The 10,943-nt window shown below is 47.4% G+C and overlaps 1 protein-coding gene across 4 annotated transcripts in view; it reads right to left on the bottom strand.

The window, feature by feature from the left end:
- The window catches only part of LOC135905696 (uncharacterized), a 70,605-nt gene that overhangs the window by 17,083 nt on the left and 42,579 nt on the right, over positions 1–10,943 (bottom strand). For 3 of the 4 annotated variants that reach the window (XM_070521901.1, XM_065436674.2, XM_065436675.2), the window contains exons 3-7: positions 9,886–9,972; positions 7,081–7,104; positions 5,529–5,538; positions 4,334–4,437; positions 2,398–2,592 (exon numbers count right to left, since the gene is read on the bottom strand). In XM_070521901.1, coding sequence (XP_070378002.1) covers positions 2,398–2,592; positions 4,334–4,437; positions 5,529–5,538; positions 7,081–7,104; positions 9,886–9,972 — 420 coding nt within the window. Of the gene's footprint in view, positions 1–2,397; positions 2,593–4,333; positions 4,438–5,528; positions 5,539–7,080; positions 7,105–9,885; positions 9,974–10,943 lie in introns of those variants that run through there. The other variant, XM_070521902.1, reaches the window with a different exon arrangement.

The raw sequence follows: 10,943 nt of genomic DNA, 5'->3' as shown, positions 1-10,943 counted from the left end.
AACAACCAAATTCCGCCATTATGTCAAATTCGTAGTTTTTTTTTTCAGTTCTCACTGGCCCAGTGGGATATTACGCGGTGTCTCTTATTAGCTCTAAATGCCATCATTATAGACTTTGACAATACAGCCGAATTCGGCAATGTCCGGAGCACGCCAGCGCTTCGAATTAGCAGAAGAAAAAATGCTGGAAATTTTCAGAGCGTCTTATACAATTCGTTACTATAGCTTTCTTTTTCTACGGCCTACTTTCCGCTTCGTTTCTAAAGTGACGTATTGGTCGTGGCGTCACGACGCAGCAAGTAGTCACGTGACAGCAGGACGCTGTGGTGCACGGAGGAAGGAAAAAAATAGTGAGGAGAGGCCCCACCGTCATTCTTTGCGAAGCCAATTCGTGACGCCAGGAGTTTGCTCCGCCATCTTGCTGGCGGAGCAAACGCCTATCTTGTCTCCTATCTCCTATGTGGGGATGCGCGACTCTCACGCGTCCCCTGATATCTTGTTTTCCCTCATAGGTCTCACAGTGCGGCTTCGCCGCGTGGCCTGGCGCCCGCGGCGGTCGGAGTGGTTGAGGCGCAGTACGAGAGATGGCGCGAGTGTTGCGCTGCGGCGGGGTTACTTGGGCGCAAGGGAGAACACGCTCTCTCTTGGGCGGCGGACCGGTGAACGTGGCGGACGTCCCGCGCGTGCGCCGATACATGCTTCTGCGAGACCGTCTCGCGTGGCCGCCTTCGAGCGCGCCACCGTTCGCGTGACCGTACGCACGAACGACCGGGCGTTGGGATCCAGCGTGGGGCGAACATATTCGCTCGTTATCCTGTCGCGGTGAGTCGGACTTCTAGATTTGTCGCGCGCCCATCGGCATGTTTTGTGGGTAGCAACTGGGCTAGCAGGCATTGATCTATGAAAGGTGCAATAAATGCCCTAGTGATTGTTTGCACTACTGTGTTGTCGTTCCTTTGTCCCAAGAGCACGGGAGAAGACCCCCACACCTATCACCAAGCTCCTATCTCGTTTACGTTTCCCGCCTCCGGCGTGCAACCACGTGCAAACCCTCCGCGCTGCTTGCGCGCGCGTGTGCCATGGCGATCGAACCCCATCGCGATACCGTCGCCAAAGTCACGTCGTCCGAGTAAATTGTGCTCTAGCGTTGACAGAAGTTGGATGTGGTGAACTCGGCAAATTAGACCACGAGGCCGGTCCCTGCCACTTTTGCCGCCTTTTGCGAAAGTAGGGAGTTTTAGCGGGTCCGGTATTCCACCAAACGCAGGCTGATCGGGCGGAATACCGAGTGAGCGCAGGAGCAATTAAACGTGAGTGGCCTGCCAGCTGGTGGCGCAGAGATGAACCAGAGAAACACATAACTATTACACTGCAGTCACCACGTGAATTGTGCTTCGCTGCTGGCATAAATTGTCCTGGTCTCCCAGAGACTTAAATGTCTGTGGGAGACCACCTTAAGGCCTGCCCCCGCCATGGTGCGCTCTTGTCTGCTTGCGATAACAATGTTGTCTTGCACGTGTCTTGCACGATCAAGTGTGCGAGAGTATATATTCATAACCTTTCTTTTTGTAATAAACACCAGTTGGAAGTTTCCACTTGTCCTTGTCGCCCCTTTCTGCCCCGTGTCTACTCTTGCGCTATTCACTTCAGGATGGAATACCAATTATCCCGGTCTCACGCCCTGCTTCAATAAATTTTCGACGGTGGCGTAATTCGAAAATTTACGCTAGCAACTAAGTAGGCGTGGATACGCCTGTTTGCTGCAGCATCAGTTTTGTGCTCTTGTGGTTGAGCTCCGCACCACCATTCGGCTGCACCGTTCTAACCGCTCACGTTTGCGCCTCCGCGCCCATCCGGCAAAACGCCCAGTTCCCCTGCGTTTAGCGGAATGCCGAACACGCTAAAACTATCCAATAAATCTGCGCATGCTCACTGTACAGGAAGAGAACGCAAGCGATGACCGGCAACACATTTTTCGCACACGAAGACACATCGACCTATGGATAGTTTACCTCACTTTACGATAACAAACGCGCATGCCGGTCGTGGCTTGAGGCATCGTTGTGCCATGTCGAACAAGTTTCGGGTGGCCGCCCACCGTGGAGATGTGACGAACGGAGATGTGATGAGGGTGCGCTTGCAGTCCTGGGGTCGGTCGGCGAAAACGTGTACGGAGGCGCGTTAGCCACGACATGCACCTTCAGGGGACAAAAACTTAAACTGTGTCATAGAAAATATATCATAGTAAATGATTTATGGCGATCTGGGGGGTGTTCCTGCACGTTCCTAAGGTTTCGCGGTCCAGGACATTCATCGAACGCGAAAAAAAAGAAAGCATAACAATGTCTCGCCGGCGCTCTTTCGACGAACCCCGAGTGACGATGGAGGACAGCCCACCATGATGGGGTTCGGTGAAGTCGGTCCGCTCCAGAGTTGAAGATTCCGCTGGAGTCGTGGCTTCCTCCAACGGCTCGTGAGGCAGAGTGGCGCGTGCGGGCGGCGGTGGCAGGTTATTCGCCGGTTTCACGCCCGGCACAGTGACACCCGACGTGGCGTTTCTCGAAGTCGCGTTCACGGCGTCTTCGTCCTCGTCTTCACATGCGTCGCGCCAGAAGGGCGGGACAGGTCACCGCCTGCATTTCGCGAGGAAGACAAAAGCCACCGGGACGAGCAGGGATGACCACGTCGCCTGTCCGTCTGAACCGTAATCGTGCGCGGGCCTCACACAACACGGAGAGCGGCAATTGGGAGACCCGATTCATTTATGCGTCGAGGTTCAGTGCACTGCAGCTCACGCTCAGTGAAAGGTGCGCGAAATATCAATCGTTCCAAGGAACGGAGGAGCGCCCCTAAGAAAGGGTAACAAAAAAATCGCGAGCGATATCATGTGGATTTCAATCGCACAACGAGCATTTACTTTAGGCTGCAGCACCGCAGCTTACGCATGTAATCTTGTTTACGCGTTGCCTTGGCTACAAAGCTGACCATGCGTAAACCCCTACACCACCTGAACGGGAGAGCGAATGGTAATACGGTCGACTCCTGTTAGTTCGACTCTTGCAGGTTTGCAAGATGTGGTCGAATTATCCGTAAGGTCGAATTAACGAACGGCGGCAAAATGAACGAGTTCAAATATTGTTTTGGTACCTAAAACTAGCTTTTACTGTATTTGTGCTTCTTGCTCCAGAAGTTCTGCTTAACCGTCATGCGGTGACGCGTACCTAAATGTTTAAACGCTACCTCAGCTTTGGACTTAAAGGAGAGGTAAAGTACTTAAAGTTCTGGAAAAGTAACACAGAAGTACAGTAAAACAGCTTCACACCTAGAGAAGCAGCAGCACCGTCTTCTCAATTTCTTGCACTTTCAAGCCTTAGCAACCGCTGCACGCATGAGGGAACGCCGGCGTGGTTCCAACCAACCGAAGAGGCACGCTCTCGCGTTCGAACTAAAGGAGCCGTTTTCCGACGGCGATTTATTATTCCTCGCCGGAACATTCCAGTGCGTTCGAATTAAGCGAAAAGTCGAAATAGCGGAGATTGAATTAACGAGAGTCGACTGTAAATTAATGTTCGGCCAAGCTCTCAGCTAGATTCTGGAACACGCAGATAATACAGCTATAGCGCAGAAAAATGAAGGACGCCGAGAGATTAACAGAGGGCAGAGATCGTGAGGAGCGGCCATGCATGCATTGTCTCCCAACGACAGACATTCCCCACGTACCTCACTCACATGCAAGGGTTGGCGCGCGACTGACCACTTGAGACACTTTGCGTGCATTCTCGGGCTTCTTTCAGGCTCAGAAAAAACGCTTTTGTGTGGCGTGTGTTAGGCAACAGAAAGCTGGATCGGGAATTCTTCATGTTGCTCTGCAATTTTCTCATTGACACTTTTCATCTAATTATAATATGTGAGAAGTTGATTACCTAATTAGGACTAACTATGTAATTAGCCGGAATGCAAAAAAAAAAATTCGAGCATCTCCGAGTGAAGGCAAAAAACACTGCCTGAATTGGTTCTGCCCAGCTACGTGGCATTTGCATATTTTAACGTATCGGTGCATGAATAGTTGGGACACCCTGCCTATGAAGTCTATAGACTATATATACTGTTGTGTCCAGCTGCATGTATAGTAATGAACTCCCATTTAAGTTCTCTCTCGAGAGAGGAATACGTGGCGAATGCTGAACTAGCTCACGTGTGGTAAACACGATAGATCGCCGCTATTAAGCGGCAGGCCAGTGTAATGCAGCAAAGTTAGACAAAGGTGCTCTCAAATGCTCTGCTATCTCACGACAGCCCTTCACCTTCGTATCGCATACGTAATACTTCTTACCGTTGCTACTACCACCAGCGAGGACAAAGACGATCAGTGCGAGTACGGCCATGAACATGATGCAGAAGATCAAGGCGATGATGGCTACCTTGAAGTCGGAGTCCCTGCAGGGCCGTGACACCTTCCTTACTAACAAATTTAGGCTTCTCAGGCGGTTTCTCTTTGTCTTTCTTTATAGCCATATCCGAAAATCTTGAATATAGACTATGTGTCTACCCTCGGCGTAATAATAGAAAATGTGGGGAGAGGGGGGGCAGTGTATTGCAGTGTTGGTTAGGGTATTTACACGAACGTTGCTTGTAACCGGTGTTAGTTCTTGCACTGAATAAGCTTTAAGTTCGGCCCAACTAACATTTTGGTGACTACTGCTCTGCACGATATATTACAGCGAGGAAATAAAAACGAGGACAAACAAACACAAATCGATAGCATGGCGCTCATTATTTCGACATGGTCTTTTTTTTATCCCCGCTTTTTTTTTCTTCTCATAGCACTTACGCTGGTAGGACTGATCATACGGGCACTGGTACGTTGTAAACCCCTTTGAGGGCGCTTCTGTGTGGTACACGAGGCGTGTGGGCGCCAGCTGACTTCGCATTTATTGTTTTTCCTTTTTGCGTACAACAGCGTCGAAGCGCGACAAAGGAAAAAAAAACGAAAGAAAAATAAAGGAAACGTTACGAGCTGCAAGTGTTTTCGAATGCCGATTCGAACTTACGTCACGAGACCAGTAATTAATGAATTGGCTAAGCAGTTTGGGCCTATAGTTTGATAGTAAAACACGACAAGATTACTCCAACTTGCGCAGGTCAAGTGCTAAGAGAACACCGTTGGTCCCGCTCTCTTATCGCTCTTATTTCATGGAGCTTCTTTTTCAAAGATTTAACCCATGTTAGCTGCGACACCCTGCATAATGTCTTCCGCGAGTTTGTCGCCATGAGAACGAGAGGATAACGGCGCAGTCCCGGGCTATTGTGGCTGGCGCAAATCTTCCGAGCCGTGTTATTTTGTAATGGCAGAATAACGCCGCGATATTCCAAGTTCAGCCAAGGAGCAAAGGGCGTTACGAAAACGGCAAGTCGTCATTCCGGTAATAACCGCGCCTTCCGAACGACTGTGGGACGTAGTGTAGGCCACGTTGGATGACTCGCATTTGCATGGAAAGCGTAGTGAATGCAGCTGCGAGGATACTTACTCGTCATCTCCTGAAGTCAAGACAGAAAGGCAGTCATGTAGCGCAGGGAAACGATGGGCCGGTGAATAAGTTGCATCAAAATCGGTGCTGCTTTGGTGCCAGCTTGCTTTGCTTCTTTTCTTATCGCCACTTAAGCACCCTCCTTTTGAATGCCATAGCATTTATCTGCATACTTCATAGGCACTGATAAACGAACGAGTGTGCACAGTTATTGATTTATCACTTGTAGGAATATCCTACAAGCCCCGTAGCACTTACCCTATTTGTTCGTGTGTAAAGCGTACAGGAACAAACATGGTTACGGTATAGGGCATGTAGGATATTCAAACAGGGCTATAGGAGGAAAGTGGAGAGTGTTCAATGCCTGACGTCAATAGCTTGTAAGACGCATCGGCGTTCTAGGTGGTGTTGAATGGCGTCATTCGGAAGCCGGACCAGATGAGGGGGAGGAGTTTCAATCAGGATTTCCGTTTCAGTCAGGATTAATAAACCGCATTGAGAAGACACAGAGAAAATCTGCAAGGTTCATTCTTTCCCGGTATTATCGCACTGACTCTGTTTCCGAAATGCTTTGGTTGCTTGATTTGACTCCACTGGCTCAACGGCGGAAGTTGGCTAGACTTAACTTTCTTTTTTTGTTATCAAAAGGCCACTTCAATATTAAAACCGCACCCTATCTTGCTCCCGGGCAGGCTAGAAACGTCAGGTCAAGCAATCATTGCATGTTCTCAATTCCAAAAGCATATCTGGACATGTACGCTTAAAAAATTTTTTCCGCGAACGATTAAGGAATGGAACAGTTTGACGGTGTCTGTTTTGCACTCAAGTAGCATAAAAATCTTTGAGGAACGCGTTAAAAACCTTTTATGAGATTGAATTTTAGTTCTGTCGTGCAAACGTTGTCACACTATTCTAGAAATACATACAATAGTCTTTCTTTTATGCTGTTTCCGATTTCACTGTCACAATGTTACAAACATCCACTTCTTAGCCAGAAGATTGTATTTGTATTTGGTTATTTGTTTCGCATTGCATTTCCAACATTCATTGCTTCATGTCCTATTTACGTTTGTAAAGTGTTTACATTTTTTACGCCATGTGCAAATTTGCTGTACCCACCCTGTTACGGCCAAGACGGCCAACAGTATTTGAAAATAAAATTTAAAAAAAATGGAAAGGAAGGAGGGGAAGGCGATCGAAGAGAAGGTGCGAGGGAAGGTGGAGGTGCGGATTTGAAAGGAGACATCGCAGCCTCCATACCGCGCAGTTAGGTCACACCGGCGCCATATTGGTTTTTCGTGCGCTTTCATTTTCCTTTAACTTATCACTCCTACGTTTTCAACAAAAACAACAATTCCCCCTATGCATTCTCTGGCTTCAGTTTAGGCGGGCTTCATATTGTGATAAACAAAAATCGGGCCCCTCGTTTTGTCGAATCTTCTCGTTCATATATGTATATGTATAGACAGACATGCCGGATGCTGTGCTGCCTGGAGGCGTAAATTTACATGGTATAAATGACGTTTCAAAAGATTACCGCTGCTGCACTTACCCGCCGACTGGACGTAGTCAATGCCTGAAAAAAAAAATTACGGCAAGTTTTAGCCGCTGCTCAGGCGCTATCCGCGGTCAGCATTCGATCGTGTAAACTATGTATGCCTAACGAACAACGTAGCGGAGGTCCTGGATTAGTTTGGGTTCACCCGGACCCCTACAGCAGACTGAACACACATCGACGAAGGAAGGCAAGGCAAAGGGCGTAACTGCCTGTCATAGGCCCTACCCCCTATGCACTGTTAGCCATAGCGGATGCAATGAGCATAAAACTATTACTGTAGCGAACAGGCGCGCATAAATAATATTAGACAAAGCACGTTGCACACATAGCGTAAACTACGTGATGCTCGAGGACTATATCAGCTCAATTTTAATCTAGTCCACAATATGACGTTACCATTTAACTGATCGATCTGCTATATGTTAATGGAGCGATACGAGGTAATCATTTGTTTCTTTTTTGTCTGACGCATACTGCCTCCTTTACTGCAACAAACCCGTTTCATTGTATGTTTGAACCTTTGTTGAATTTCGACGTCAGCCTTTGCGTAGAATTTCATTCAGTTATGGACTAACGGTGTGGCATAAGGGCTGTGAATATGTTGAAGTACTTGTGTTTTAAAATTAAAAAAAAGGGAACATAGCCCGGATGACATGTTGCATGTACACGTCCAACCCTGTAATGCCCAAACACAATTCTACATCAAGATAAATGAGAAAAGCTCGCGCACTTTTATTTCTGGTCATGAGCGATGGAGTGTGTGTAAAGTAATGAACTCTTATTGGAGTTTAGCTTAATTAGCACAGACTCTCTCTAGCGTATCAATGACGCTCGCCTACGAAGAAATTTCGCTTTGGCGAAACTGATCATAAATGAACAGCGGGAAGCAAATGTGACAAAGCAGCAGGGCTGATAATTGTCAATTTTGTTTTTTTCACTAAGAGCTTTTACATAGCGCTCAAACGGAATACACGGGGTGGTTAGCGGATATGACAGAAATCACGGACCGTGGCCTCAGAGATCAGTTTCTTACGAAAAATTAACTAGAGGCAACTCTGGCGCTGCGATCTTTCAGGAACTGAAGTAATCGTAGATAGTAGGTGGATTTGTCTTATCTTCGTGCTTGTGGATTCGGACGTTCTTGGGACCCTATTTATTACGCTTTATCTTTCTGAACATCTCCTTATATATATATATATATATTTTAAACGCAAGAAGCTTATAGGTGGTGCCGAACTGAACGGCAACTCCCAAATGGCATACTGAAAAGATTTTGCGCCAAAAAACACAACACACACAAGAAAGACGACAACACCACGGGCGCTACTTCAATTGTTTAATGAGGGTGAAAGCACTCGACATATATAGCCTTCCAAAACACCGCGCATGCGTACAAGGCAACATGGAGTACATAGTTTTATCAAAGTAGGCGTGACAGAAACTTCAGCTCAGCCTCGTAAAGAAAAACCGATGTATCACTAACACGGTTAGGACCCGCTTTCTTGATGTAGAAGGCGTCCAATGTTTCACGCGATGTCTGATTTTTGCCTCTACCCAAAATCCTCGCTTCGCGGAACCGTGGAACGCCCAAATGGCCTCTTTGCTGTTGCGAATGAGTGATTTACCAGCTCAGTAAGATTTACAGGGACCATACAACACCATTTTTTGTTCGAGATCTGTTCCGGCCAAGTGTGTCAACGAAGTAAAAGCAAGAAAATCTATGGCGAACAACCTATAGCAATGGATAGCGGATACTTCGACATACAAGCAAAATGAGAGCTGCCCTATAGATTCCAATTTTTGCTGCCCTAGATGCCACATTTCCGACTCACGTGACGTAAAACTGCGGCGCCCAATAGAAGTAGGGATCGACGTTACGTAGTGGAAGTTGGCTCGAGTTGATGGCGTCGGTTCCAACATTATAAAACCTTTCCCGTGGTGGTCGTGATAACTAAGCGATACTTAAAAATAGTTGTAAAACGCAACGTGGTGTTTACTTTCCTTTTTCGCAGCGGTCGCAATATCTAGCGAACGTATATATCGCGTATTATACGTTTTTCTAACCAGCGATCACCATTACGCAGAAAAAAAAAAACGTCATGTTCTTTGCACGAAGCATATGAAACCGGCGCATCGTGATAATACTATCCGCGTGAACCATTGACGACAGCCTGCTTTACTTCTGAGACGGCAGCTTCGAGGAATGTCAAGGATCGATTTCGGAAGAAGTCTCTGCGACTTGGTGTTACCTCGCGCGGAGAAAAACGAAGAAAAAAAAAGAAGGCCAAGAAAAGTCCACATTATCGCTGCATTACTTTGCACGTGCGGACTCAAGAAAAATACACAGCGTATCCTACATTAAGCGCATGCAAGAAAGCGTGAATACATGCTCTCGTGTGCGACAGGCGACCCTCGCTTACAGAGTTTCCGTTCCAGGCATTCTGCTCAGCCGCAACCTTGTCTGGACCAACAAAGTAGCCTGAATAGCTTTCCTTTCAGTTCGAAGCTACTAGCGAATTCGTCTTTCTTTTCTTTTTTTGTTGTCGGCGTCGTCATAATCGGAACGATACATAAGACGGTCGCTCCCCGCTTTGCTATCCGCTTAGCTGGGTACCACGAGTATTTAAATACAACCTCAAATGGGTGCCACCCAACAAACAACAAACAAGCGCACTGGGTCCCTTTATTATTCGTCACCAGTTTCCCTTTGACGCGACCGCCTGCGGAGCAATAGTTTCTACACGCATCAAATATTGCGCTTATATTTAATAGCTACAAAATAATGGCGCCTAAACTTACTAGGTACCATCCGCATGCCAGGTGCGAGTAGTGAGCTGTTATCTGCGGCCGAAAAAGCAAGAATAGAGTGGACCGGTGGTCCGTCCTCTGAAATAAAAAAAAACACAAACAGTCAAGTTCAAAGCAAACCAAAGCGCAACCACTGATTTTTCGTTTTGCTCATTTGGTTCCTTAGACAGTGCGTAAGATGATCTTGCGAGGCTAAAGGCAAAATCGCCTGACGAGGCCTCGACCCCCTTTACAGACGCGCACATGCAACACAGTCACGTGAGTGTGCACGTGCATTAACTCGAGCAAAGAAGACACACTACCGTGAAAGGTCTTACTCAGCAGTTAAGAAGCCCAAGAAACGTTACATGCGAACATGTTTTGAGGCAAAATTAAGTTATGGGGTTTGACATGCCATAACCGCGATCCCATTACGAGGTACGCAGTAGTGGAGGACTTCGGGATATTTCGGATCACCCGAGGTTCTTTAGCGTGCACCTAATAAAAGTACGAGAGGGTTTTCACATTTCACCCCATCGAAATGCGGCCGCCGTGGCCGGGATTCGATCCCGCGACCTCGTGCTTGGCAGCGCAACAGCATAACCACTAAGCAAGCACGGCGGGAAACACGCGTTGCACTTGCGCTGCTTAAACCCTAACCGCGACGAAACTTCGCTGTGCCTAAATTTGTTACAAATGAGCAGTGTAATACCCCTAAACCAATCTTGCTGAAGGCACAGGGGGGGGGGGGGGCAGTTGCATAAATTTAGTTTTTATCGAAATCGTCAATAACCTATGTTTGTGCCCACAGTAGTATGATGACCTCTTCCAGCGATCCCAAATTACGCCTGGCTTGTGCTACCCGATTGCCAGTTGCGCTTGCAAATTTCACTAATTTCATCATTCCACCTAATTTTCATGCCGTTCTCGACTGCGCTTCCCTTTTCTTGGTAGCCTTTCTGTAACTCTAATGAACCACCGGTTATCTGCCCTGAGCATTATATAGGCAGCGCTGCTTCATTTTTCCTCCCAATGTCAACTAGAATATCAGCTACCACCGTTTGCTTTCT

Source organism: Dermacentor albipictus, chromosome 7 (genome assembly GCF_038994185.2).
Source record: "Dermacentor albipictus isolate Rhodes 1998 colony chromosome 7, USDA_Dalb.pri_finalv2, whole genome shotgun sequence".
Classification (NCBI taxonomy): Eukaryota; Metazoa; Arthropoda; class Arachnida; order Ixodida; family Ixodidae; genus Dermacentor; species Dermacentor albipictus.
Note: the sequence above shows the minus strand (reverse complement) of the source record. Positions and strands in the feature narration are given on the sequence as shown.